This window comes from Erinaceus europaeus, chromosome 16 (genome assembly GCF_950295315.1).
Source record: "Erinaceus europaeus chromosome 16, mEriEur2.1, whole genome shotgun sequence".
Taxonomy (NCBI): Eukaryota; Metazoa; Chordata; class Mammalia; order Eulipotyphla; family Erinaceidae; genus Erinaceus; species Erinaceus europaeus.
In genome coordinates, this window is record NC_080177.1 from 34,748,822 (window position 1) to 34,772,782 (window position 23,961).

The window sequence follows — 23,961 nt, forward strand, 5'->3', positions numbered from 1 at the left end:
GTCAGGAGTGTTTAAAGTTTGCTGTCAGGTTGAAAATTAATTTTGAAAAGGTTAGAATCCATGTTATTGTTAAAATGTACAGTAGTTAATATAGAGAAATGTATAGCAGCCCAGCTGAGGGGTTTTCACATAGTCAATTCCATGTGAGCTTCAAAATGACTGGCATGGTTTCCTCCTTCCCCCACTTTGTTTTTGGTAACAGAAGGGGAAACTGAGGTTCAGAGAGTTTCTGAAGGTCAAAAATATGTGGCAGTAGCTAATACAAACTTATGATTCTTAATTTCTAAGCCCAAATTATATTACACATAAAGTTTTATCTAGTTAAGTTTCACTGGGAAGGACTTAAGAAAAAAAAATCTTTTGTTTGTCATAAAATCTCATGATTTACTAATTTAATTAAGGAGTTAAGTCTTATGATAGTAGAACAAAGTGTTGACCATAAAAAGAGTGATGAGATTAAAACATACTTGTGAAAACAAGTTCTTTATTAGATATAACTAACAGTCTTAACCAAGGGCAAGAAATGTTAATCAGATTACTAGCTGTAGCAATAGGGTCGTTCTGTTCTATTTGTAAGCATTAGAAACAGATTTATTAAAAACAAAAAATCTACTTCTTCATCAGTTACCATTAATGTAGCATATTGACATTATTTGAGCTGTTCCTCAAGAAGAAATACATTTAGTACCAAAGATAAAGACAAAATATACAAATCAGAGAGCAAGACATATGAATAATGGTAGGAGCTTTGGTATGAAACACTCTAGTCTTCATTGACATTTCCAAGTGTTGCCTTGCAAATTTTCTTTTCCCTTAAGTCTCAAAGCCCTCACCTATGAAATAGGATAATAATAACTCTACATAAGAAAAGAACTATGTATAGGTCTGAGATAAATTAAAGCAATACATTGTAAAGGACACAGCATAGTGTATAACCACCAAAAATTTCAATAAAATAAAAATATATGATTATTATTATTTCTTAACATTTATTTATTTTCCCCTTTGTTGCCCTTGTTGTATAACATTGTTGTGGTTATTTATGTTGTTGTTGATGGATAGGACAGAGAGAAATGGAGAGAGGAGGGGAAGATAGAGAGGGGGAGAGAAAGATAGACACCTGCAGACCTGCTTCACCACCTATGAAGTGATTCCCCTGCAGGTGGGGAGCCAGAGGCTCGAACTGGGATCCTTACACCGGTCCTTGTGCTTTGCGCCACATGCGCTTAACCCGCTGTGCCACCGCCCGACTCCCCAAAATACATGATTATTACATATAGTATACTAAGCAGACTTTTCTATACTAGAATTAAGGCAATAGCACTTATGTAATCTTGATATAGGCATGCAGGTATGTAATCATGAAGTAGTGCTTAAGAGGGTGGTGGTTATGCTTTTCAAAACAATCTCAGATACATTATTCACCAGTTGCTTCTCTGTATATACTACCTGTCAGGCCTGGAAATGTTAAAGAAAAGAATTAGAAGGTCTGGCCTTTATCTGAGCAGTGGTTATAATGTTTGGGGGAATCAAGACACCAGGATATGTGACGTATACAAGGTCACCAGTGCTCTCACATATATGTGAGAGTTGGGGGTGAATACAAGGGCACAGAAAGAAGAATGAGTTGAGGTGAAGCAGGATACAACAAGTACCCCTTCTGCATACCACAGGCTTGTCCTTTTTAACTTTATATTATCTCCAAAAAAACCCAATTGTTTCAAGGGTTTTTAAGATGGGAGTGGGAGGTAGGTGGTGGCACAACCAGTATAATGTATGTCACCATCCTGACTTCCCTGGGCAGATGACTTCACCATTGTGTCCTGGAACCTCAGAGCCCTACCCCACTAGGGAAAGACAGAAATAGGCTGGGGATACGGATTGACCTGCCAACATCCATGTTTAGCAGAGAAGCAATTACAGAAGCCAGACCTTCCACCTTCTGCACCCCATGAAGAATTTTGGTCCATATTCCCAGAGGGATAAATAGGGAAGCTTCCAATGGAGGGGATGGGATATGCAACTCTGGTGGTGTGAATTGTATAGAATGGTACCCCTCTTATTCTACAATCTTGTTAATCATTAAATTAATAAAAAAAAAAGGGGACAGGGATGTGGGTGGTAGTGGTGGCACAACCAGTAAAGTGCACATGTCACCATGTGCAAGTAACCACATTTGAGGCCCTCATCTCTCCCTATTTCCATTTCTATCACCAAAAAAAAAAAAATAATAAATAAGTAAAAAAATAAAACAAAACAAGGAAGAAACAGTGGATTTACCAATCAGGCAGCAATCCCCAGTGATAACGCTAGTGGAAAAAAAAAAAAGGAACAAATTTGATGATCCTATTGTATTAATCTCATTCTCTCTCTCTCATTTAGAGATAGAAAAAAATGAGAGGGGAAAATGAGCGAGGAAAAGAGAAAGAGAGATACCTGCAGCACTGCTTCACTCTTTGTGAAGTTTTCTTCCTACAGGTGGGGACTGGGGACTTGAGCCCAGGTCCTTGAACACTGTAATGTGTGCAATCTAATGGGTGCACCATTGGCTATGCCCCCAAATAACCCAATTTCCTAGCTCATGTTTTTAAATTTAAATGGAGCATCTAAACAATGTGATGCTACATTCTTCATATTCAAAAAGAAGATGTGGTCTACCACCTAATCTAAGCTGCAGTGCTGTCAAAAGTTCTGGACTGTAGACAAAAACCTGGGGCCAAAGCAGACTTTTTTTTTTCCAGATTGTTTTAGTTATTCTGGGGAGAGTCATTATCCCATGAACATAGTCACCAAAACAACATGATGGAAAACCCTCCAACAGAAATGGAGCAGTTTAGCAAAGTTGGCACACAGCAGTGCGACCAGGGAAAACCTATATTCTAATAGCAAGGGCTCCACTACATAGGTCCCAGCCAGCCTTAGACTGTAGCCCACTAAGGTTCTTGAGTCAACTAGGTGCAAACATTATGGTGCAGCCACACAAAGTCAAGGAAGGCAAATATTAAGGAGGGTTGAAACTGCTACTAATGAAAACCAACTGTCCATGGAAACATCTACAGTCATCAGGAGGAAAGCTTTGCTTATATGAAAAAAAAATCAGTGCTATGTTCTTTTCACACTGAGCTAGAGAAACCAATTTATGGTGTAGTTCTGCTGAATCCTTCTGTTTTGCATTTAAAGGAAAAGGAGTTGAAAATCAGAGTGAGAACAATACTTGAAGTATCAGATTTGCATTTCATTAGCTCCCCATATGGAGTGCAGAACTTCTTGCTTTTTGAAATTGTATATATTTATGCTCCTCAATCCCCAGAGGCCATCTGGACTAAAAACTGGCTTTAATTCATAGCAATTTTGGTTTCTCTTAATGTGGCCCACAAAAAGACTGGAGACTCTAATGGGTGGTACTTAAGAAAATCTACCTGTCAACATGCCGCCTTGCACGTGCCTTGTTGGAGCAGACAAAGAAACTATACCCTTGGGGAAAGACGAGAAGGGTATGCAGCCTTCCTGTATGGTTCTATAAGCTGCAGATTCTTAGTGTCATCTGTCATCCAGAATGAGCCGCTAATCTCTGTAATTTAAGGACCCTACCAAGTCTAACCTTTTAATTGCTTTCAAAGCTTGGCAGTGCTCTGGTGTGCTGGCAGGTGGCAACTTTTGAGACATCCACTTCAACTTTTCTTTACAAGGCAGGAAACAAACTAGCCATTTAAAATAGTATTTAGGGCTACCTCGCTCTACTCAAGTATTTCAAAAATTTGCCAGGAGAATTGGAACATCCAGGCGTAATTAAAGTGAGTTAAGGATGGCTGGCTAGATCAGTCTCTGCTCTGCTTCAGTGGATTTAAGCCAAATCCCCCACTTTAATGTAGCTTTTTGTGGTTTTCTAAACCCCAGCTGCCATGTTAAGTGAGCATCTGGAAAAAAAAAAGTGGCAGAACACTTCATAAAAGTGTATTTTAGGTGGGATCACTTTGTAATACAAACCAGCTTCCAAGTTTCTCTCTCTCTCTCTTCTTTCTGCCTCTCTCTGCCCACCACCCCCTCTGAAAGTCTATTTCAAGTAATACAGCAGAGTGAGAAGTTTTTAATGGCCACATCTCACCTCCATTTATACACACAGTAGGAAAACTGTTGACTCTGCCTAGTGTCTGAGAAATGGATTCTTATTTTCAGGTATATTGTATCTGTTCCATCCACTCCCTTTTCATATCTGTGGAAGGGGGTCTCTGATGGCCTGGAGCTTCTCATTCAACTTTGCACCTTCCATGTAGTCTCTTCTCAGAAGCTGTAAGTAACTCTGGCCATTTACACTGTGAGCAACATGAAAACCCACATGTACTTGCTTCCCTTTCTTGGCCCCTGGATGGGAAGGACTCCAGCACTTTCTTTCACGTGACTGACTTAGTTACAGGTGGGGTTGCAGCAAGTGCCCCTGACTAAAAGGTTTACTAACTTTTATAGTGTGTGAGTAAGGAAGGGCTTTTAAGGACAAGTAGATACTGCAGACATAAACACTCATTGAAATACCCCCACTGGAATATACCACAGACTTTTAACTACTTGGAGTCTGTGTGATGACAGCATCACTGAGACTTTAATTCTTAGTCAGCAAGACAAGACTCAGGGAGGGTTGCCATCCTTTTGGAATGAAATAAGCATTAAAAGTTAGGAAATCATGGGAATAACTTGGAAGCATTTCTAGTCATTGTCCCTATCCAAAAATCAATCTGAGGCCCATTGGGGTTTAACATCCTTGTTAATTTTTGTCCTTCTGGTCTTACCTATCTGATACTGCCTTGGCTTCTAACTCCATATCTTATAACCGGTCCAGAAAATCCTTGCAAGATTGAACTTAATGCCTTATTAAAGGAAGACATTCTATTCCAGAACAAAGTGTACCAACTCCTGATCTCATAGGTACATAAACAGGTCACTAATTGAATAGCTATTATGTAAAGGCCTAATTCTCATACTTACTAAAAAGAGAATATTCCTTTGAGCATATCCATTTTACAGATGAGGAGAGTATGGCTTGACTTTGGGCTGACCTGTATCCTTACAAAGGTACCAGGTTAGGGTCAGGAGCCCTCCTGCTTGCTCTCATTCAATGTAAGTAATGATTGCTTATACCCGTCTGGTACCTCTGCTCCTACATGCCTCCTTGAAATTGTCTCCCACTCCCTCTTGCAGTATAATTGTTATTGTCCCTGTGGCTTACTTTCTATGCTAAGCCCTGCTAGTACCCCTCTCACTTTACTGAGTCCTTGTCTCCCTCTGGTCAGAATCTAAAACCTGAAAGGTTCAACAGTCATCTTACCAGTTATCATTTTTCGTTTCCAAATTCATCTGAGCTTCCAAGATAGCAATACCACCTCAAGTTTGGTATAGTCCACGGTACCCAGCAGGGTGCCAAGCAAATAAATGTTTCAAAGTAGCAACATTGAAAAGAAAGAAAACTCCAACACAACTTCTTAGATCCTGCCTCTGCCCCCTGAGTTTTACATTGTCAATGAAAAGAGGAGAATGAAACTTAGATAAATTACTGGCTGGCTAAGAAAAAGTAAATAGATGCTACCATGATGCCAACCTGATTTCTCTGGGCAGGCAACTTCACCAATGTGTTCTGGAACCCCACCTCCCCAGAGTCCTATCCCATCAGGGAAAGATAGAAACAGGCTGGGGGTATGGATCAACCTGTCGACACCCGTGTCCAGTGGAGATGCAATTATAGAAGCCAGACCCTCCACCTTCAGTACCCTATAAAGATCTTTGGTCCATACTCCCAGAGGGATAAAGAATAGGAAAGCTTCCAATGGAAGGGAGGGGATATAGAACTCTGGTGGTGGGAATTATATGGAATTGTACACCTCTTTTTTTTTTTTTTAAATTGTACCCCTTATACCACAATCTTGTTGATCATTATTAAATCACACACACACACACACACACACACACACACACACACACACACACACACACACACACACACACAATAAATAAATAAAAAAGAAAAAGTCAAACAAGAGGGCTGGTGAAATAGCTCACTTAGCTAGTGTGCTGCTTTGCCACCAACATTTTCCAGGCCCGAGCCTGGTCCCCACCTCACTGAAGGAAGCTTCCATGCTGTGGCAACTTTTTCTCTCTGTTTCTACCTAGTAAAAAACAAAATAAAACCTTAATTTATTTTACCTTTACCAGGCAATATTTAAAATGTCATGCCTGTGTTTTCCTAACCGGACAGCAAGACTGTTGGTAACTGAGCAGAAAAGCAGTGGGAGATGTTTTAGAACTTCTTTGGGAATGGTCCATTTTGCCATATCCTCAGATGGGACTGAATATTACTATGCACAATATGCTCATAAATTATGCTCACTTGGGAGTCGGAGGATAAGTTAAGTGGGTTAAGTGGGTTAAGTGGGTTAAGTGCACGTGGGTTAAGTGCACGTGGCGCAAAGCGCAAGGACCGGCCTTAGGATCCGGGTTCGAGCCCCCAGCTCCCCACCTGTAGGGGAGACACTTCACAGGTGGTGAAGCAGGTCTGCAGGTGTCTATCTTTCTCTCCCCCTCTCTGTCTTCCCCTCCTCTCTCCATTTCTCTCTGTCCTATCTAACAACAAAGACATCAATAACGGCAGCAATAATAATAACTACAACAACAATAAAGAAAAACAAGGACAACAAAAAAGGGTAAAATAAATAAATAAAAATCAAAAAATTATGCTCACTGTAGTAACACCTACTCATTAAGTAGATTTTAACAGATAAATTAACAGAGGATAATTTTTAAAACTGTCTTCTAGAGAGTTTAGACATATTCAAGTTTCACATCACAAGGTTAAAAAGAAAATTATCACAAATATGAAATAGTTCCTTCCACATTGGTATGAAGAATTCACTAGAAAGTGTTGCAACCTTACCTATAGTTCAATTACTCTGGTTGGCACCTTGTTCTGCATATAAGTTGTCTATGAGGAAGTGGGACATGATTTTTTTTTTTTTACTCCTGTGAGTATTTGCATGATACAGGAATCTAGAGTGATATTTACCTTTGTTAAGTTGTATTAATGTATTCCTTTACACTGCAAAACCACAAATGGGGGGGGAATCTAGGGAGGAAAAAAACTTTATACATTTTTCTCCTTTTTGCATGTCTTTTTTTTTGTTGTGTTATTGTTTTGTTATTAAGTAAGAGTGTTATTGGTAAAAAAAAAATTTTGTTGGAAAACTATGTACACTATAGAAGACAGATTTATAGACTTACTTACTTGAATTTAGATTCAGAGAGCTAAAGTAGTAATAAATGTCTGGCCACTTACAAAGCTTTTGGTTAGAGGCAGGAGTGAAAGGCTAACAGGATGGTTCATGTTACCTTGCTAGTTGTATTAGATTCAAGGATCTCACTAAGCTTCAATTTCTTTTTCACCAAAAGAAACATTTGCTCCCTAAAGTAATACATATCTGGCTAAGAATCAAGCTTCCAGAGCTGCAAGCAGCAGCTCTTTGTGTTGAAAGAAACTCACTCTAAGAGTTTATAAAAGGACATGTAAAAAATAACTACTACCTTCTCTCTTTACTCTGTGAAAGAGAAGTCACCTTATAATAGCTTCAATACACTTATGACATTCTTTTCAGCTTATAACCAATGCAACTTATTATTTCATAAGTACCAGGTATCTTTGCCTAATGTGAACATTCCTTTTAAAGAAAAGGAGAATCTAGATCCAGAAAAGCTACTTGAAATACCCAGGACAACCTGACACATTGCCTGAAGCAACAATCAGATTTGAGGCCTCCAAATTTCCTTTCTTCTTTTTAAGTTTCAAGGCCTTGATGGTTCACTTATTATAAGAAAGATTTCTAAACAGGGCTGGACTGGATAAACTAACATTTCAATCAGGTTTGATATTTACATATTCTTTAGCCATAAACATCTTCAAAAACAGCATGGAATCATATAACCTTTAGAAAGCAGAGTAAAACAAAGAGCTGCATCATTGGCCCCAAGTCTGATGCCAAGTATAAATGAAAGTAAAATTCACTTTACAAGCTCTCTGGGGAAAACAAACAAATGTTGATTTGAGATGTTCTTCTTTTTAAATCTAAGAGTCTGCAGATATTATAAAAGTAGGTATCCTGCTCTGAAATATAAAACATAGAGAAAGTGTATCACATGTATCACAAATTCTCCTTACCTTAAATAGAAGAGAATCTGAAGAACTAAATGTCAGCAGAGTAGCATTAAAAGAACAAGTACAAACATGTGGTTTGGAGTCACATGATAGGAAAGTTAGTCTGACCAAAAATATTTATTCAGCATCAACAATACCTTGATAGAAGGATGTTGCAATTCTGAGCTCTCCGACCATCAATCACTGAAAGCTCTTTCACTTTATGTTTGGAACTCAGTGTGTCATCGATGGCATCTGTTTCTTTCTATAAAGAACATGAAAGAAATCCATCAAGTCAGACAGGGACATTCTGACATCACAACACTCTTTTCCTTTGTATTTTTGTTTAAACACACACACACACCACACATACACACACACATACACACACACACACACACACACACATATACACACACGGGCATTCTGACATCACAACACTCTTTTCCTTTGTATTTTTTGTTTAAACACACACATACACACACACACACACACACACACACACACCACACACACCACACACACCACACACACACACACACACACACACACACACACGGGCATTCTGACATCACAACACTCTTTTCCTTTGTATTTTTTGTTTAAACACACACACACACACCACATACACACAAACATACACACACACACACACTCACACACATATACACACGGGCATTCTGACATCACAACACTCTTTTCCTTTGTATTTTTTGTTTAAACACACACACACACACACACACACACACACACACACACACACACACACTGGGATGGTGACGGGGCAGCCAGGAAGATGGTGGAATTGAAACAATGACTCAAATCTAGTTGACAAAGGGAAATAATAAGAAAAGCTGGCCACCCACATTTGAAAAAGCATCATTTGGAAGAACAAAGTGCTTCCAAGTTGAAGATGCTAAGTGTGCATAAATTATCAGCGAGTGGTGCCATCCTTTTGTCCCCTAAATCTCTATGGATGGCAGATAAAAAAACTGTCACTCTGAATCAAGCTCAGCTGAGGGTTGCCATTGCTGCTCCAGACATTTGCAGGCCCCATTCATCCCCAAATCATTTGCATCCTGAGCACTTAAAAAGCCCAATAATAAAACTTCCCAAATGTCTTCAAGTACAACAGGAAGCTTCAGAGTCCAGATGGTACCTTTCATTACTCTAAAGCCTGATGGACAACAGGGAAGGAGGCTGTTTGAGGCATTAGTTCAGTTTCTTGAACTAACACTAAACCATTACTTCCATTACTTGTATACTCTGTTGCCATACAGAACACTGCAAGTAATAATAGTCATAATTTATGGTGAAAGAAGGATAAAGCATATATATATATATATATATATATATATATATATATATATATATATATATATATATTGAATAAACTAGGCTTTAAGGTAAAAACAGACCAACTTGATAAATAGCATGTTTGATTTAAATAGAAGTTAAGAACAATCTAAGAAATGGATCATGGCATTTTAAGAATGCAAGACACCAAAGAACTTTGAAAATATGTAACACTTTAGGAAACAGACAATATGGATTCATCACAGGAGGAACCAATGTATGTGAACAAGCCTCAGTTGTTTCTTGTCAAGCTGATATTTCAGGTATACCTCTAGGCAATCAGTTCAGAGTTGATGCCCAATGTGGAATTATCAAGACATTGCATTAAACTATTTTAAAAATGGGATGACTAGGATATTTTAAGCTTATGGTGAGCCAAGGAATTATAGTAAGCAAAGGTTTCGGTGTAGCTCACTTACCTGCTTGGAGTTACTGTTCACAAAGAAATCCTACAGCCATGGCAGAGGCATGGAAAAGGCAAATCAGATACATGCAGTTGAGAAATTATAGCAACAAATAGGGCAGGGGGAGAGTCAAAACAGTCAAGAAATTCAGAGACACAAGGCAAGAGATGATGTGTGGCCTTTAGAAGCAGCAGTGAGAATTGATGAATTGAGAGAGCGTGGCTGGAGATGAAAGCAAAGCAGATTGCCAGTATCCAGGGTCTCTAGAGAAGATGGCAGAGTGCTCAATTTTGGAAAATTAAATTCAGAAAAGAGGGCACAAAAAAAAAAAACACTCTAGGTGTCAGGTTGGGGAAAAAGAAAACAAATCCATTCTCTTTGAAAGGATCACTGGACTCCACTTACTCATTATAATGATTTCACCCAACGCAGGAAGGTATCAAGCAGTTCTATTAATTTCAAGAAACTACCTTTATTGTTATGTCCTACCGCCATGATGTTTTTGCAGGATAGATATGCTCTCAGTAATATAAAACCTCAGTATCCTTTGAGAATCCAAATGATGCCTATGAGTACTATGGATAGGTTTGAAGAAAAAAAAGAATGTACAATGAAGAGAGAACTTAATTCGTGTGATGTGCAGCCATTGGTAGAGCTGTCTCAACTATGTCAGGACTAGCTTAAAGCACAGTTCAATGGCCTCTTTTTGAAATATATCACAGAAAAGTCTTGGAATGAAGAAGGGAGTGACATGTCAAGAGAAAACTACAGCTTTCTTTGCATATTTTTCCAATAAAAGCTTCGGTGTATAAAACACACCCCAGCTTCAGGGCCAACTGCTTACACAACCTGCATTTGCTCAGCAGATTCCTTTAGGTCTCATTGGTCCCAGTGGCATTGCCAAGGCCAATTTTACACAGATGAACTGTTTCATGTATTCTTGCAGTGGGAAACAAAATGTAGCCGCCAGTTCTCCCCTCCCTGGCTTTACCCCTGTGCTCCCCCCCCCCCCATATGAGCAGGGATTGCTTTTCTAGAATGACATTTAAAAAAATAAATTGATAGCCACAAGAAATCTTTCTTTTCTGATGTCACAGTTTTCCTTTATCCCTGTTGTAACTGTCAAGTTTGTTATTCTGAAGTTTTTTTTTAAAACACTCTTTCCTTGTAATAGCAATTTCTCCTTTCAAGGATAGACAAAACTATGGTGAACTCTTATGAGGTCATATGACCTGATTTTTTTTCTCTCTTAAAATGACAAGTTGCTATTTGGATATAGATCTTACATTCACTGTCTGGCCTTCAAAGACTTTCTCTGGCAACTCATTGTCCCAAAGTTCCCACTTAAGGAAACTAAGATTTTTAACTCCTACTATATGCTGACTGGGCTATGGAATCAGACAGCTATCATTTACTAGGTATGTGGTTTGGGGCTTAGTCTTACTATCTGTAAAATGGGGTCAACAACTGGATTATTATGAATTTTTATTTATAAAATGGAAACACTGACAAGACCATAGGATAAGAGGGGTACAATTTCACACAATTCCCACTACCAGAACTCTTCCCATCTCCTCCCCTGATAGCTTTTCTATTTTTTAACCCTCTGGGAGTATGGACCCAGGGTCATTATTATTATCATTATTGTGACGGTTAAATGGGATAAGGCACATAGTGTTATCTTGTAGAGTGCCTGACATGCTTTGTATGTGTGTGTGTTTTCATAGTCAGGGCCTTGCACATGTATAATTTTACTGCTCCCAAGATGACTTCATCATTCAGATAGAGGAGAGACATCCCAACACTAGATCCTTTCTCTGTGCTGTGGAACTGTTCTGTGGTGCCAGGGCTCAAACCTGGACTGCATGCATGGCAAGCATGCTCTGTACCTGGTGAGATATCTCTCCGGTCTACAACTGCCACATACTTATGAGCTCAATATTTGGAAGCTACCCACCCCTACAACTATTAATTTTTTTATAAAGATATATTTATTTTATTATGAGAGAGAGAGGAGGGAGGAAGAAGACCAGAACACTGCTCAACTCTGGCATAAGGTAGTGTTCTAACAGGCTGAATATAGCAGATTCTGGAGCCACAAATGTAGAACTCCTCATAGGTAGATGTAATGTGTTTACTTCATCTCTCCCTTGGTTAGTGGTAAGGACAGGAAGAATAAATCAATGGATCTCAGGATGAAAATTTCACACAAAACTGAGATGAATATTGTTTAACTGTATCTGAAATACAATGTATTAAATTATGCATATTATATATTCCTTGATTGGCATGAAAAACACACATAAGAAGGTTTTAGTGAGAAAAAAGAGAGCATGAGATTGAGAAAATTGACTTTCAAATGAACTTTTGAAAGTGAACAGGGGGAGTAATTGCTCACTATTAAATTCCATCTCATGTGTCACATAAGCTTATATATTCAACTCTGCACACTTTTGATATCCACACTGGGGGGAAAAATCCTGAATAGAAATGGCCTTGTTCTTAAAACTGAAGCTACAGAAAACCCTTTTCAAAGCTTGACATTCATAATGAATAACAGCACTGCATTAAGAACAAAGTGAAACTGAGAATTATGTTATCTGTAGATCTGATTATGCCACTTGTGCCATGGAACACATGTTAAGTCATAATTTTATGATCTGTGAAACAGGGATGCCAACCTCAGAGCTGGTGTTGTAACTGAACTTAAAAAGAAAGTTTAAGAGCTGCTTAAGCATTAAATTTTAGGACTGATGCTAGTAAGAAGTGTGTATATCATATCACCAAGAATGGAATGGATACCTAATAATTATTATAATAATAATTCATTATCTTTTAATTTGCATTAAGTTATTTACAGATTTTTCTCATTTCTGTTTTTCAAATCAAACAATTTGTTTTTATTTGAATGACACTCTATTTTTCAAGTCAATGGGTCACATTCTGTGTGCTCATATAAAGTCTTTCCTAAGTATCACTGGTAAATGTTCACTTAAATTATACTAAATCTAAAACCTGAAATGTCTTTCACAATATTGCTCTGCCTACTGTTCCTATTGAATGCATGTATCTCTCTATGTATGTATATATGTGACATGCATCATATATATATATATTCTACTGAGAAAAATTTATATAGTAAAACAACTGACTGAAATTTAGAGTCTGACCTATAACTCTGGAGAGAAGAAAGAGGGGATACCATAGGGGAAAAAAAGGTTTCTAGTATTCATTTGGGAGTGGAAAAGAGAACAGTTTGAGAGTGATAGTACACAGTAAATAGTAAAGTGAAAACACACAGGTCTCTGATGTTATTATTAATTATATGATGAGGGGACATCCAATGACAGGTACTCTCTTTCCTTCACTCTGCCCTGCATATTACCACAAGAATGTAAGTATATTTTGATGTTCTTAATATTCAGTAAATTTAAATTACTTTTCTTGTGGGGAATATATTTGTGGTTAAAAATTCTCACATCAAATTCTTGCACCAAGAGGGAAAACATACTTGATTCAAATTGAACAGGTGTGTTGAAAGTTTTCTTCAGAAAGTGTTACTGAAAATGCTGCCAATGACTCTACTTACCAGTATATTTAGTTTTAAGTACAGATGAAACATTCTGGTCTATTCTGTCTGGAATGACTACTGATTATTTAAATAGCGATTGGTTGCTAGGAGACAATTACCCAATTACTGGGCCTTCTGCAACCCTGTGTCTCAGAGCTCTTGAGAACTGTCCACATATTTGTCCCAGAGCATATTGGCAGCATCCTTATGCACCTTCTGCTGAAAGCCAGTTAATTATGAGCCTCGTAAACTTGGGTCTTTTAACCACCTGCCTTCATAATATGTAACCCACATGCTCAGACTTGAATAGCATCATTTGCAGTAACTACTGTTTCCCCTTCCTTTCATTTACTTTTCTTAAGTTTCCAAACCTTTATCTAAGGCAACCAGAAGGAACCAATATTATACTGAAACTCAAGTTGGAAATCAATGGGACATATAACGAGGCCAGAAGACTATTTGAATCCAAAAGGAAAATTTCAAAAGTGTTTGAAGCTTCATACCAAGGTCAGGATGACATCTTCTGGGACAGGAGAGAGAAAAGACCCGTTGTGGTCAATGAGGAATGAGTTTGGTCTGAGTTACCAGTTGTATGAAGTTTCTAAACACTCTGTCCTCAAAACAATAGATGTCTTTGTTTCTATATATATATTTTAAAGATCTTTAAAATTTATTTAATTGAATAGGACAGACAGAAATTGAGAGGGATGGCAGACAGAGAGGGACAGAAAGAGACAGAGAGACACACCTGTAACACTGCTTCACCACTCATGAAGCTTCCCCCTGCAGGTGAGGAGTGGGAATCCTTAAGAACCCCTTTTCCTATATTCTGGGACTCACTATTCACCATTCCAGGACACTGACTAGCTGGGAATCCTCCTTAACTTTCCCTCGTTAGTCTGTAATTCTCTTTAGCAGGCTACTTTGCTGTCACTTTTGGTCTCTTCTAAAGTGGCTCCAATATGATGTCCTCTGAGGAATGCACTGTACCACATATATTTGAACCCGAGTCTTTGCATATAGTAACATGTCTACTTAACCAGGTGTGCCACTGTCTGGCCCCTAGTGTCTTGCTTTCTACTAGAAGATGCTTTATCTTCTTTGTCTTCATTTTCATTTATTGGATGTGTGTACCATTATATGAGTTAGTCTCCAAACTTTTGGGAAGCCCTGGCTGAAGGTACCCATTTTGGGGTTCATGCTGCCAGGTCAGACTACCCTCTTTACCCTATTTTTGTACTTTACTAAAATAGCATGAAATGTACTTACTGAAAAGGAGTTTTCCCCTCTCTTAAAACATTCTGGCCAATATTCTGGACAAAATACATTCACTTTTCAATTTCAGATGCATCAAAGTCCATTTTGAAAATGAAAAGCCTTCAACTTTTGCTTCTTCCTCAGGTTCAGATCATCTTTTCTCTTGAAGCTTAGCACTTCTGTTCTGAGATACACTTTCTTGGGAAGCAGGCCAAACTCAGGCAGACTAGGAATCTGTAGCCTGTCTAAGGATGCTTTGCCCTGGGCATGATTCATAAGGGAGTTAAAGGCTTCCCAGTGTAGCCCAGAGAAAGTCCCTGTGTAGAGTTCTGGCATGCATGTGTTCCTGTTTAAGACACATTATGTTCCCTTTATATTTCTCTTCCATGCTCATATTTAAGAATCTTTCTTCTGGGGGCTGGTGATGGAGCACTGGCTTAACATACGTATGTTACCATGCACAGGACCTAGGTTGGAGCCCAGCATGCAGGGAGGGGAGACTTCATAAGTGATGAAACAGCTTTGCAAGTGTCTCTTTTTCTCTCTCCATCCTCTAAATTTCTTTCTGCTCAATCCAATAAAAACAGAAAAAAAAAAAAAAAAGGCTTCTGGGAGTGCTGGATTCATAGTGCACTCAACCTCAGCAATAATCCTGATGACAAAAAAGAAAAAGGAAAAAATGAAACAAACAAAAATCCCAAACTCTCTCTTCATATTCATCATTCCAGGTCTTTGACTAGCTGGGACTCCACTTAATCTTTCCCTAGGTATTCTGTAATTCTGTACAAGGCCACTTTGCTGTGACTTCTTCTGGCCCCCTCTGAAGTAGCTCTGCTGTGATATCATCTGAGGAATGCATTGTACCACATACATGTGCCTAGGGCACATAGCATGATAATGACCACTTAGCTATGTTAATGCCAACAGCTAGAAAACACCAAACTGTGTTTCTTGGATACTATCACAAGAACAGTGACAGCTATGACTTCTTGTCAGAATCTTCTCTGATCCTGTCTGTGGCACTGCCATTTCCAAAGTTGTTCAGCCATCGCTGTCCCACTTCTGGGTCTATTATGTTCGTAACATTAAATAAAAGCTTCTATCTACAGTCTAGCTAACTGCTATTTAGCAGTCCCATAATTCTAAAGGTCACTATTTCAAAAGGCAGTCCACCTTTGATAAGAACCTGTTGATTTAAGCATAGGAAAGCTATCAAGGGAGGGGATGGGATATGGAGTTCTGGCGGTGGGAACTGTGTGGAGTTGTATCCCTCTTATCCTATGGTTTTGTCATTGTTTCCTTTTTATAAATATAAAAAAGAGCCTGTTGATAATATAGGTATGCATTTTAAGTGAGAGAAACTCAAATGACTTCAAAAACAAACATGGGGAAATGACAAGGAAGTTAAGTCTTCTAGTGGTATTTTCTTCTGATGACCCATTTTGAGAAAGCACCATAATAATATCCACCAGTCAGTCTTATCAATGGAGACCAAGTCTTGGATACACATTAGGATATGAAGAATCCTAACAAGAGGCTTATACACTTTCCACTGTGTACACACAAACACGCACTGACAAGCACTTGGACAGACATAAGGACATATACCATGCTGTTTAAGTATGAGTACAACATGTGCCAAACAATCTAGAACTGAGTTGCCCATCACACCAAGGTTATGGCTATGGTAGATGGCTCAGGGATCATGCACAGGATATGATTTTAATAAAATGCTTCCCTTCTCCCTTTTAAAATCAATTATCTTGAGGGCACACGTGTTGTTACCTGCTGTCTTTGGTAGGCAGAGAAAGTTCTTTCCAAGTCTTCAAGATCTAGAATTTTAAAGACTTTTGTATCATCAATTTCGGTCCATACAGTTCCTTCCAGCTTGTTCTGCAAGCACCAAGTTAATAAATGTGATATTTTAGTTTTAAACACACATGGAAAAATAAACTTTCTTATTTATTTATTCCCTTTTGCTACCCTTGTTGTTTTATTGTTGTTGTTATTGATGCTGTCATTGTTGGATAGGACAGAGAGAAATGGAGAGAGGAGGGGAAGATAGAGAGGGGGAGAGAAAGACAGACACCTGCAGACCTGCTTCACCAACTGTGAAGTGATTCTTCTGCAGGTGGGGAGCTGGGGGCTTGAACTGGGATCCTTATGAGTGTCCTTGCGCTTTGTGCCATGTGCACTTAACCTGCTGCACTACCACCTGACTCCCCAGAAAAAATAAACTTTCTTTCTCTCTCTCTTTTTTTAAGTGCTACTGTCCCAACTTTTTCATTCTACCAGATGCTCCAAGTGATCTGGTTTCACACAATGTGCCATTTATTTCAGAAGCTTTATCACTTATATATCTGAGTTGGTGAGAACCCAGAGTCCAAAGCAGAAAATGAAATCATTTGACAGCCAGGCTGTTTCCCCTTTCAGCAACAGCACATAGAGCTGCTAATGCCATCCATTAGAGGGAAAGTTGGAACTAATGGCTTACCTCAGGCAGCTTAGACCAGTTGAAGGATTTCAGGGCATTTGTGGGCTGAGGAATGTTTTTCTTCTTGAGTGCCAGGCCCAGTGGAGCCCCAGGGGGTGGCAGGATTCCCCCTAAAGGAGGAGGCCCTGGAGGAGGTGGAGGCCCACCAGGAGGGAGAGGTGGGGGTGGAGGAGGAATCATTCCATCTGAAAGAGGTGGTGGTGGTGGAGGAAGAAGAGAACCTGGCAGAGAGGAAGGAAAAGGTGCTCCTGGGGCTCCAGGTGAGGGCCCACCTGGGACTGAAGCACAGACGGCTCTCTGAAAAGATAAAAAGAAGAGTATCAATGCAAGAAGTCATTGGGTAATTTTGAGAGACTGAAACTTGGCCTAAAATATGAATTGTAGAGAAATTTATGTCTCTAAGGACGTGGGTTTAAAGGGACCTAAGTTAAGTGGAGGGTTTTTTTTTCCTCCAGGGTTATTGCCAGGGCTCGGTGCCTGCACCACAAATCCACTGCTCCTGGTGACCATTTTTTCCCCCTTTGTTGCGCTTGTTATTCTATCATTGTTGTGGTTATTATTACTGTTGTTGCCATTGCTGTCATTGGATAGGATACAGAGAAATTGAGAGAGGAGGGGAAGACAGACAGGGGGAGAGAAAGACAGACACCTACAGATCTGCCTCACCACCTGTGAAGCAACTACCTGCAGGTGGGGAGCCCTGGGCTCGAACAGGGATCCATACTCCGGTCCTTGTGCTTCACACCACGTGTGCTTAACCTGCTGCACTATTGCCTGACTCCCTAAGTGGAGTTTTTAAGGGTCTTCATGAACTCTGTTGAGTCAGCCCTTGTATGGCACTCGTGTGCTTTTTGGCAAAAAATGTTCGATTGCTTTTGTTTCTTGTGCCATCATCCTATAATTTAGTTTTATGTGACCAGGCCATGTACAGAAGCTAAGGTGATTTCCTTTGCTCTTACTGGAGTTGTACTTAAAAATGCATGCCACCTCCCCAACCCCCACTGTCATTACTCCCTGAACTATGGTACATCCAGGAAGCAGGTCTCATAACCACTGTGATAAATTATGAATTGATTCAGGTTTTATTTGCCCAGACATAACTTGTCTACTTAAGGATGAGAGGCTCTGAGGGAAGTGAGTCCTTGATAGAGCACTCAGAAGGTGGTGCTGGTTGTGGTGTGTGTTGGGGGCGGGCAGGGGGCAGACCCAGCATGGCCCTGGATTCTCACCCTATTGAGTTCATGGAGCTGTGCTGTGAGATCTGCCACCTGCTGCTTGACTTGCTTATGCTCAGTGGTCTCCTTTTCAAGTTTCTCTTTCATTTTATTTAAGGTCTGCATCATCTCCTCCTTCTCTTGGGTCTTGGCATCACATTCTCGCTCTTTCTTCTCCAATTTCTGCTGTAATTCATTGTGCTCTGCACACAAAACAATTGGATATGAAAACAGGGTCTCACCAATGCGGAAACATTTTCTTTAAAAAAAAAAATTACCCAAGGGGGAGTATGATGCTTTTTTTGAACTAAGCATTTTTTCTCTGTACCATCAAAGAAAGCAACTGGCAGGCTCTGAAGTGTTCAGTTCAAGTGTTTGCAGTGGGCTCCAGTTGAACAACTTTGCTATTTTACAGAAGACTGTAGAGAAAACCCTGGGTTCACAGTTGCAAAAGTAGAATGTAAGTGTGAGCAGCTATCTGTGGAGGAGAATGGTGCTAGTTGGTGTTTCACTAAATCCTGTCATAGAAATGGCCCTCTAGCCACACAAGAAAAAAAAATGTGTGTGTGTGTGTATATATATATATATAGGAGCTTCTTTCTCACAAATCAGAAATGTGAATGAGAGAAACTAGGTTTTTCATTTGCTAGACTTGCAGACCCATGTCTGAGGAGCAAGAGGGATGGAAGGAAGATTTCTGAATTATAAGAAAGTGTTGGTGCCTGTTCCAGCATTTGTCTCAACACAGTTAACATCTCTCATTCCTCCTCAGAAGGCTATTGGACCTGAAGTATTTTTGGCTCCCAGCTCACAATTATTAAACTTGTAAAAGCAAATGTTATCATCTCAGCATTTAATATCTTAAGGGCAGCTGTACTGGCTGGGCTTGAGAGTCACCATAGTATGGGGAAAAAATATTAGCTCTCGGCTGTAGTTTTACTGACTTCCTCAAGCTGGCTGTAATGGAACAAGGCAGCCAATTTAGCACAATGCTTATTTACATTGCCAATAAGCCCGCTGACTCTAGCACTGACAGGAGTGATGAGCTTTGGAAAAGAAACCTAATAAAAAAGTTTAGGCTGCAGGTTTTTATTTCAAATATTTGGCCCCAATTCCTATTCATTTTACATGAAAAAAAAAAAAAAGCCACTAGAGATATAACCCACTGGGGCAGAGCTATGAGAGCTGGTTTCTAGTTCTGACTTTGGTAATTCTTGCTTTCCCTGTCTCTTTGTCTCTTCTGTGTCCTCCAAAATCCCAGTTTGCAGAGAATGGTTCAAGCCAATAAAACCTGTAGACTTCCCCAGACTTGGAGTTAAGATAGCTGTTAACTCACAACTACCACTCGGAGCATTGCTTTTCCGACTCCTTCAAATCGACTTCACTGTACCCTATTTTCCTTCTTCTATCTCCATTAAATGCCTCTTTGACAACTATAAGACTTGACTTCCTATAACCAGTCATCAGCCTTTAATAAGTCTCGCCAAGATTCAGAGAGGACCTGAGAGATTTAGCATTTCAGGACATCCGGATCCCATTCCAGGGAGTCTACTCTGTAGGTCAGAGGCAGAGCATAGGCATCTGTGGTTTTCAAATGCTCCTTTGAAAATTCTGACAGAATGCCAAGTTTGAGAAGTTCCAATGTAAGGATTCTCTTCACAAATGGCATTCAGTGGGGGAGAAAGCATAAAGACCATGCTAACAGAGTTTCATGCCTGAGGCTCTGAGAGGTCCCAGGTTCAGTCCCCCATACCACCATAAGCCAGAGCTGAGCAGTACTGTGAGAAAACAAACCAACCAAGCAAACAAACAACTAGATGACATTCATTTACCACTGCCCTACTGAGCTTTTATTAAGTACTTACTAGCTGTGCTATACTAAACAGAGTTATCGCCAAATACTCTTTACCATTCCACAAAATTTTCTGCCTCTTCATTGCTTCTACCCCCTGACCAATAAACACATACACTTTTAACACAACAGGAAGCTACTTGAAGCTCCTAGAAAATAATTTTATTTACAACCACTCCTCTTTTACATTTTACCCATGACCTCATTTTAAATCAGTGTGTTCATCTCACTAGCTTTGGCCATTTTCTCCTTTTCTACCTTAATTATCTGAGTCCTTTAACTCTTGCTGTCACTTATTGTGTAACACATATATGCCAGACACTGTTAAATTGTCTTTTGTGTTTATAATTTTTTGTGTGTAATCTTCATGACAAACTTGTGAGTTAAGTTTAATATACACATTACAGGGGTCAAAGACGTAGCTCAGTGGTAAAACACATGCTTCACATGTAGGAGGTACAGAGTTCAACTCCTTGTACCAAAACAATACTAGCAGACAAAAAATACTTCACTTTATTGAGAAGGAGTTTGGAAGAGAAAGAGACTGGGATGAGCCTACTATATAGTAATGGACAATTGGGACACAGACCCAGAGCCCAATAGTGTCTGACACAGATAGGCATTCAGTAAATATACAGTAAATGACCTCAATGTGTAATGTCTTGACTATTCTTCTCAACCTGCACACACCAACCTTTGTCAATGTTGTAGTGTGGATCCTTCAAATAAAATCTATTGATTATTTTGTCCTTGGTATAATCTTTCTTTACCCTAAATTTTAGCCAATGTTCCTATTCTTTCTCTAGTAGATTCTGGAATGTACTTATAAAGTCCTCTATGACCTCAGTTATTTGAGAGCAATCAGAATTCATACAAGGAACTTGTAACATTCCTATTTACTATTTCTTGGCATCAGTGGTGGCCTACTTTTCTGCTCAGTGGGAAAGGATAAATGTGATGAGAGGGAAGAAAATGATTTGGCATCTTTCAGACCATCTTTTAAACACACTAATTATTGGGGTGAGTGCTACTATATTTTACTGGCTGTGAGTGATAACTTAGACAGGGAAAAGAAAGCTACTTGATCAGCATAGTCAAAGAATAGTGGCTGGGAAGATCACACATGTTTTATGAAGAGGACCAACATTAATTTACTAATATTTGGGAGGTGGTGGGGGCAAGAGTCATATCTTTCTGTGAGGGGCTGATACAGTAATGGGCACATTTGATGCTGAGTGTTAATATCAAAGACATAGTCAAATACTCACCAGTAGATGGTCTGTTAATGTTTCTGATACATATCTACAATGGTTAATGAGTTATCTATATGACTTCTTCTTTTGTAACTGGTATGAAATGAGATTATGTAAACACTAGAGCAGATGAAACCAAGCGGCAGTATTCTACTTTAAGATTCTGGGCAGTTCCTTGTGTCTCACTACATTTCTTAAAATTAAGTGTGCTTCAAAGAGCAGCTACATAATGGCATGTCTGGCAGTTAAGAAAAGCTGAATTAATGAAGACTGAATGGCAAATATTACACTGTTTTCCAAAAGCTTTTACACAACTGTATAATACAAGGATAACATATTTGGCAGACAGTATGACAACTGAAGTACTTGGATTCACAGAAAAGAGCAAATTGCTCTAAGACATGTGGTAGTGGTGGTGGTGCAGTTTAATGCACTAAAGTTAAAAGAAGACATTTTACTGCAAATTTCTAAAATACACATAAAGTAAAATTGCCTAATAGCCAATAATACAGTCTCTTCTCTTAGGGTCATTTACCTTTTCTCATTTTTTCTGCTTGCTCTTTCCACTGCTTAACTTCATTTTCATTAACCAACCTGTATAAAAGTTAAAGAAGCATTCATTAAAAAAAAAAATTCTCACTGCTAAACACATGCTCTTCCATTACAAAAATAGTGGCTTGCTCATAAAGTCCTTCCCACGCTTGCAACCCATTTGAGCCCAGCTATTACTTAGATATACGATATGTTTGCATACAGGAACTATCTGACCATAATTTTCCCAATTTCTGTTTTGAAGTAGGATATAGTAACTGTCACTATCATCTCACAGGGCAGTAAAATAAAAAAACTTACATTCGTACAACATTCTTAATATTAAAGTTTTCCAAAGGTGTGGAGTCAGGGTCTTGTCCTTTGTCATTCTGGATAACTATTTGCTGTATAATTCTATCTAGTAGCAGCCAGTACTGAACGGTGTTGCCACTTCTCTTGTCTTAAAAAAAAAAAAGACAGAAAAAAGTTCCAGTTATCTCAAAGTTAGGACAAATATTCTTCAATAGTGGTCACCCACCAGAGCTACATAATGAGAGATGTTTACAACATCTACACCAGCACTTCCCAAAGTTTCTGGAACTCTGGCATGCAATGATCATTTATTGGACTGAGAAGTACTTTCAGCTCCATTCTAAATATGTTTTTGAGCCATATGTTTATTTTAAAAATCAAAGCAAGTCATAATTTTTTTTTTTTTTTGAGAAATTCACAACACTCTTCAACTGTGTTGAGATACAATGGACTTTCATAAACCAAGTTTTGGAATCTCTAGTGTGTATCCAACCTAATGAACACTGTTTGGAAGACCAAGCCTTTTGGACAATGTTTAAATATTCAGAAACATGTAGCTCACAAATATACTCACAAGGCATTTGTAGGCAGTGGTGCAAGATGGACATGAAGTGAGGATAAGCTTCACTATGAGTCAGTCTCTTCCTGGTCAGCTCAAACATCTGAGTTGCACTTTTTGTGTCTATGTGAACCTATTTCATATGAAAAAGATATCTAAGTCAAACATCCAAAGTTCTCAATCCCCACAATGTATACTAAGCAAATCCAAGACAAACAAAAACTAGTTCTATCCCTTAGGTAGGGGAACCGATTTTGCTTAAGAGACAATGGTTCATGTTAACTTTGTGATAAACATTGCAATGGGGGTAATTCCATGAGCTCATAAGTTAAATCAAAAGAACTATAAATACACATACCAGTTCAAATCTTTTGGCAAATTCTAGTTCATCTTCATTTCGGAGCATTTCAAAAAAATCTAAATGCCTGAAAGACAATTTAGAATTCCATTAGAAGTAGAACACTCTATAAGCATTAGGAATTAGAACATTAATACCAAAGCCTTTCCTAAATTTTCAGAGATATCACTAAAAAAAGCAAGATAACAAAAATTAAGTGCTTTTGATCAGTGATATGTATTTTAAGAAAAAATGACAGTTGACTAAAATGAGATCACAGTAAGAGATAAAATCGTAAGATTGGATGCTTTTCATAAAGCAGACAATCAGTAGATTTTTATCAAAGTCAAAGCCAAACTTGTCCACAGACAACCTCTATGGAAAAAAAAACCCCAACATATCTACACTTGACTCATTGCTGAGATTAAGATCACACAAAAAATATTCATGTCGATCATTCAAATGTTTGTTGAATCCTTAATACGTTAGACACTGATAATAACATCTATGGAGACAAATACATCAAGGTAAAGGGGTAGATAAAGATGGGAGGTGAGATGAATAATGTATATGATTGGAATTTTCTTTCTTTAGGGAACAAGGGAACAAGCAATTTGTGTATCTGGAAAGATCTCCTACTGCACAGGAGAT

General features: G+C 38.8%; 1 protein-coding gene across 2 annotated transcripts in view; it reads right to left on the reverse strand.

Moving 5' to 3' along the window:
- Window positions 1-23,961, reverse strand: part of LOC103110099 (disheveled-associated activator of morphogenesis 1) — a 58,334-nt gene that overhangs the window by 28,876 nt on the left and 5,497 nt on the right. The window contains exons 5-13 of one of the 2 annotated variants that reach the window (XM_060174896.1): window positions 23,332-23,398; window positions 22,989-23,106; window positions 22,424-22,562; window positions 22,107-22,165; window positions 18,482-18,669; window positions 17,253-17,549; window positions 16,544-16,651; window positions 9,946-9,975; window positions 8,329-8,435 (exon numbers count right to left, since the gene is read on the reverse strand). In XM_060174896.1, coding sequence (XP_060030879.1) covers window positions 8,329-8,435; window positions 9,946-9,975; window positions 16,544-16,651; window positions 17,253-17,549; window positions 18,482-18,669; window positions 22,107-22,165; window positions 22,424-22,562; window positions 22,989-23,106; window positions 23,332-23,398 — 1,113 coding nt within the window. The remainder of the gene's footprint in view (window positions 1-8,328; window positions 8,436-9,945; window positions 9,976-16,543; window positions 16,652-17,252; window positions 17,550-18,481; window positions 18,670-22,106; window positions 22,166-22,423; window positions 22,563-22,988; window positions 23,107-23,331; window positions 23,399-23,961) is intronic. The other variant, XM_060174897.1, reaches the window with a different exon arrangement.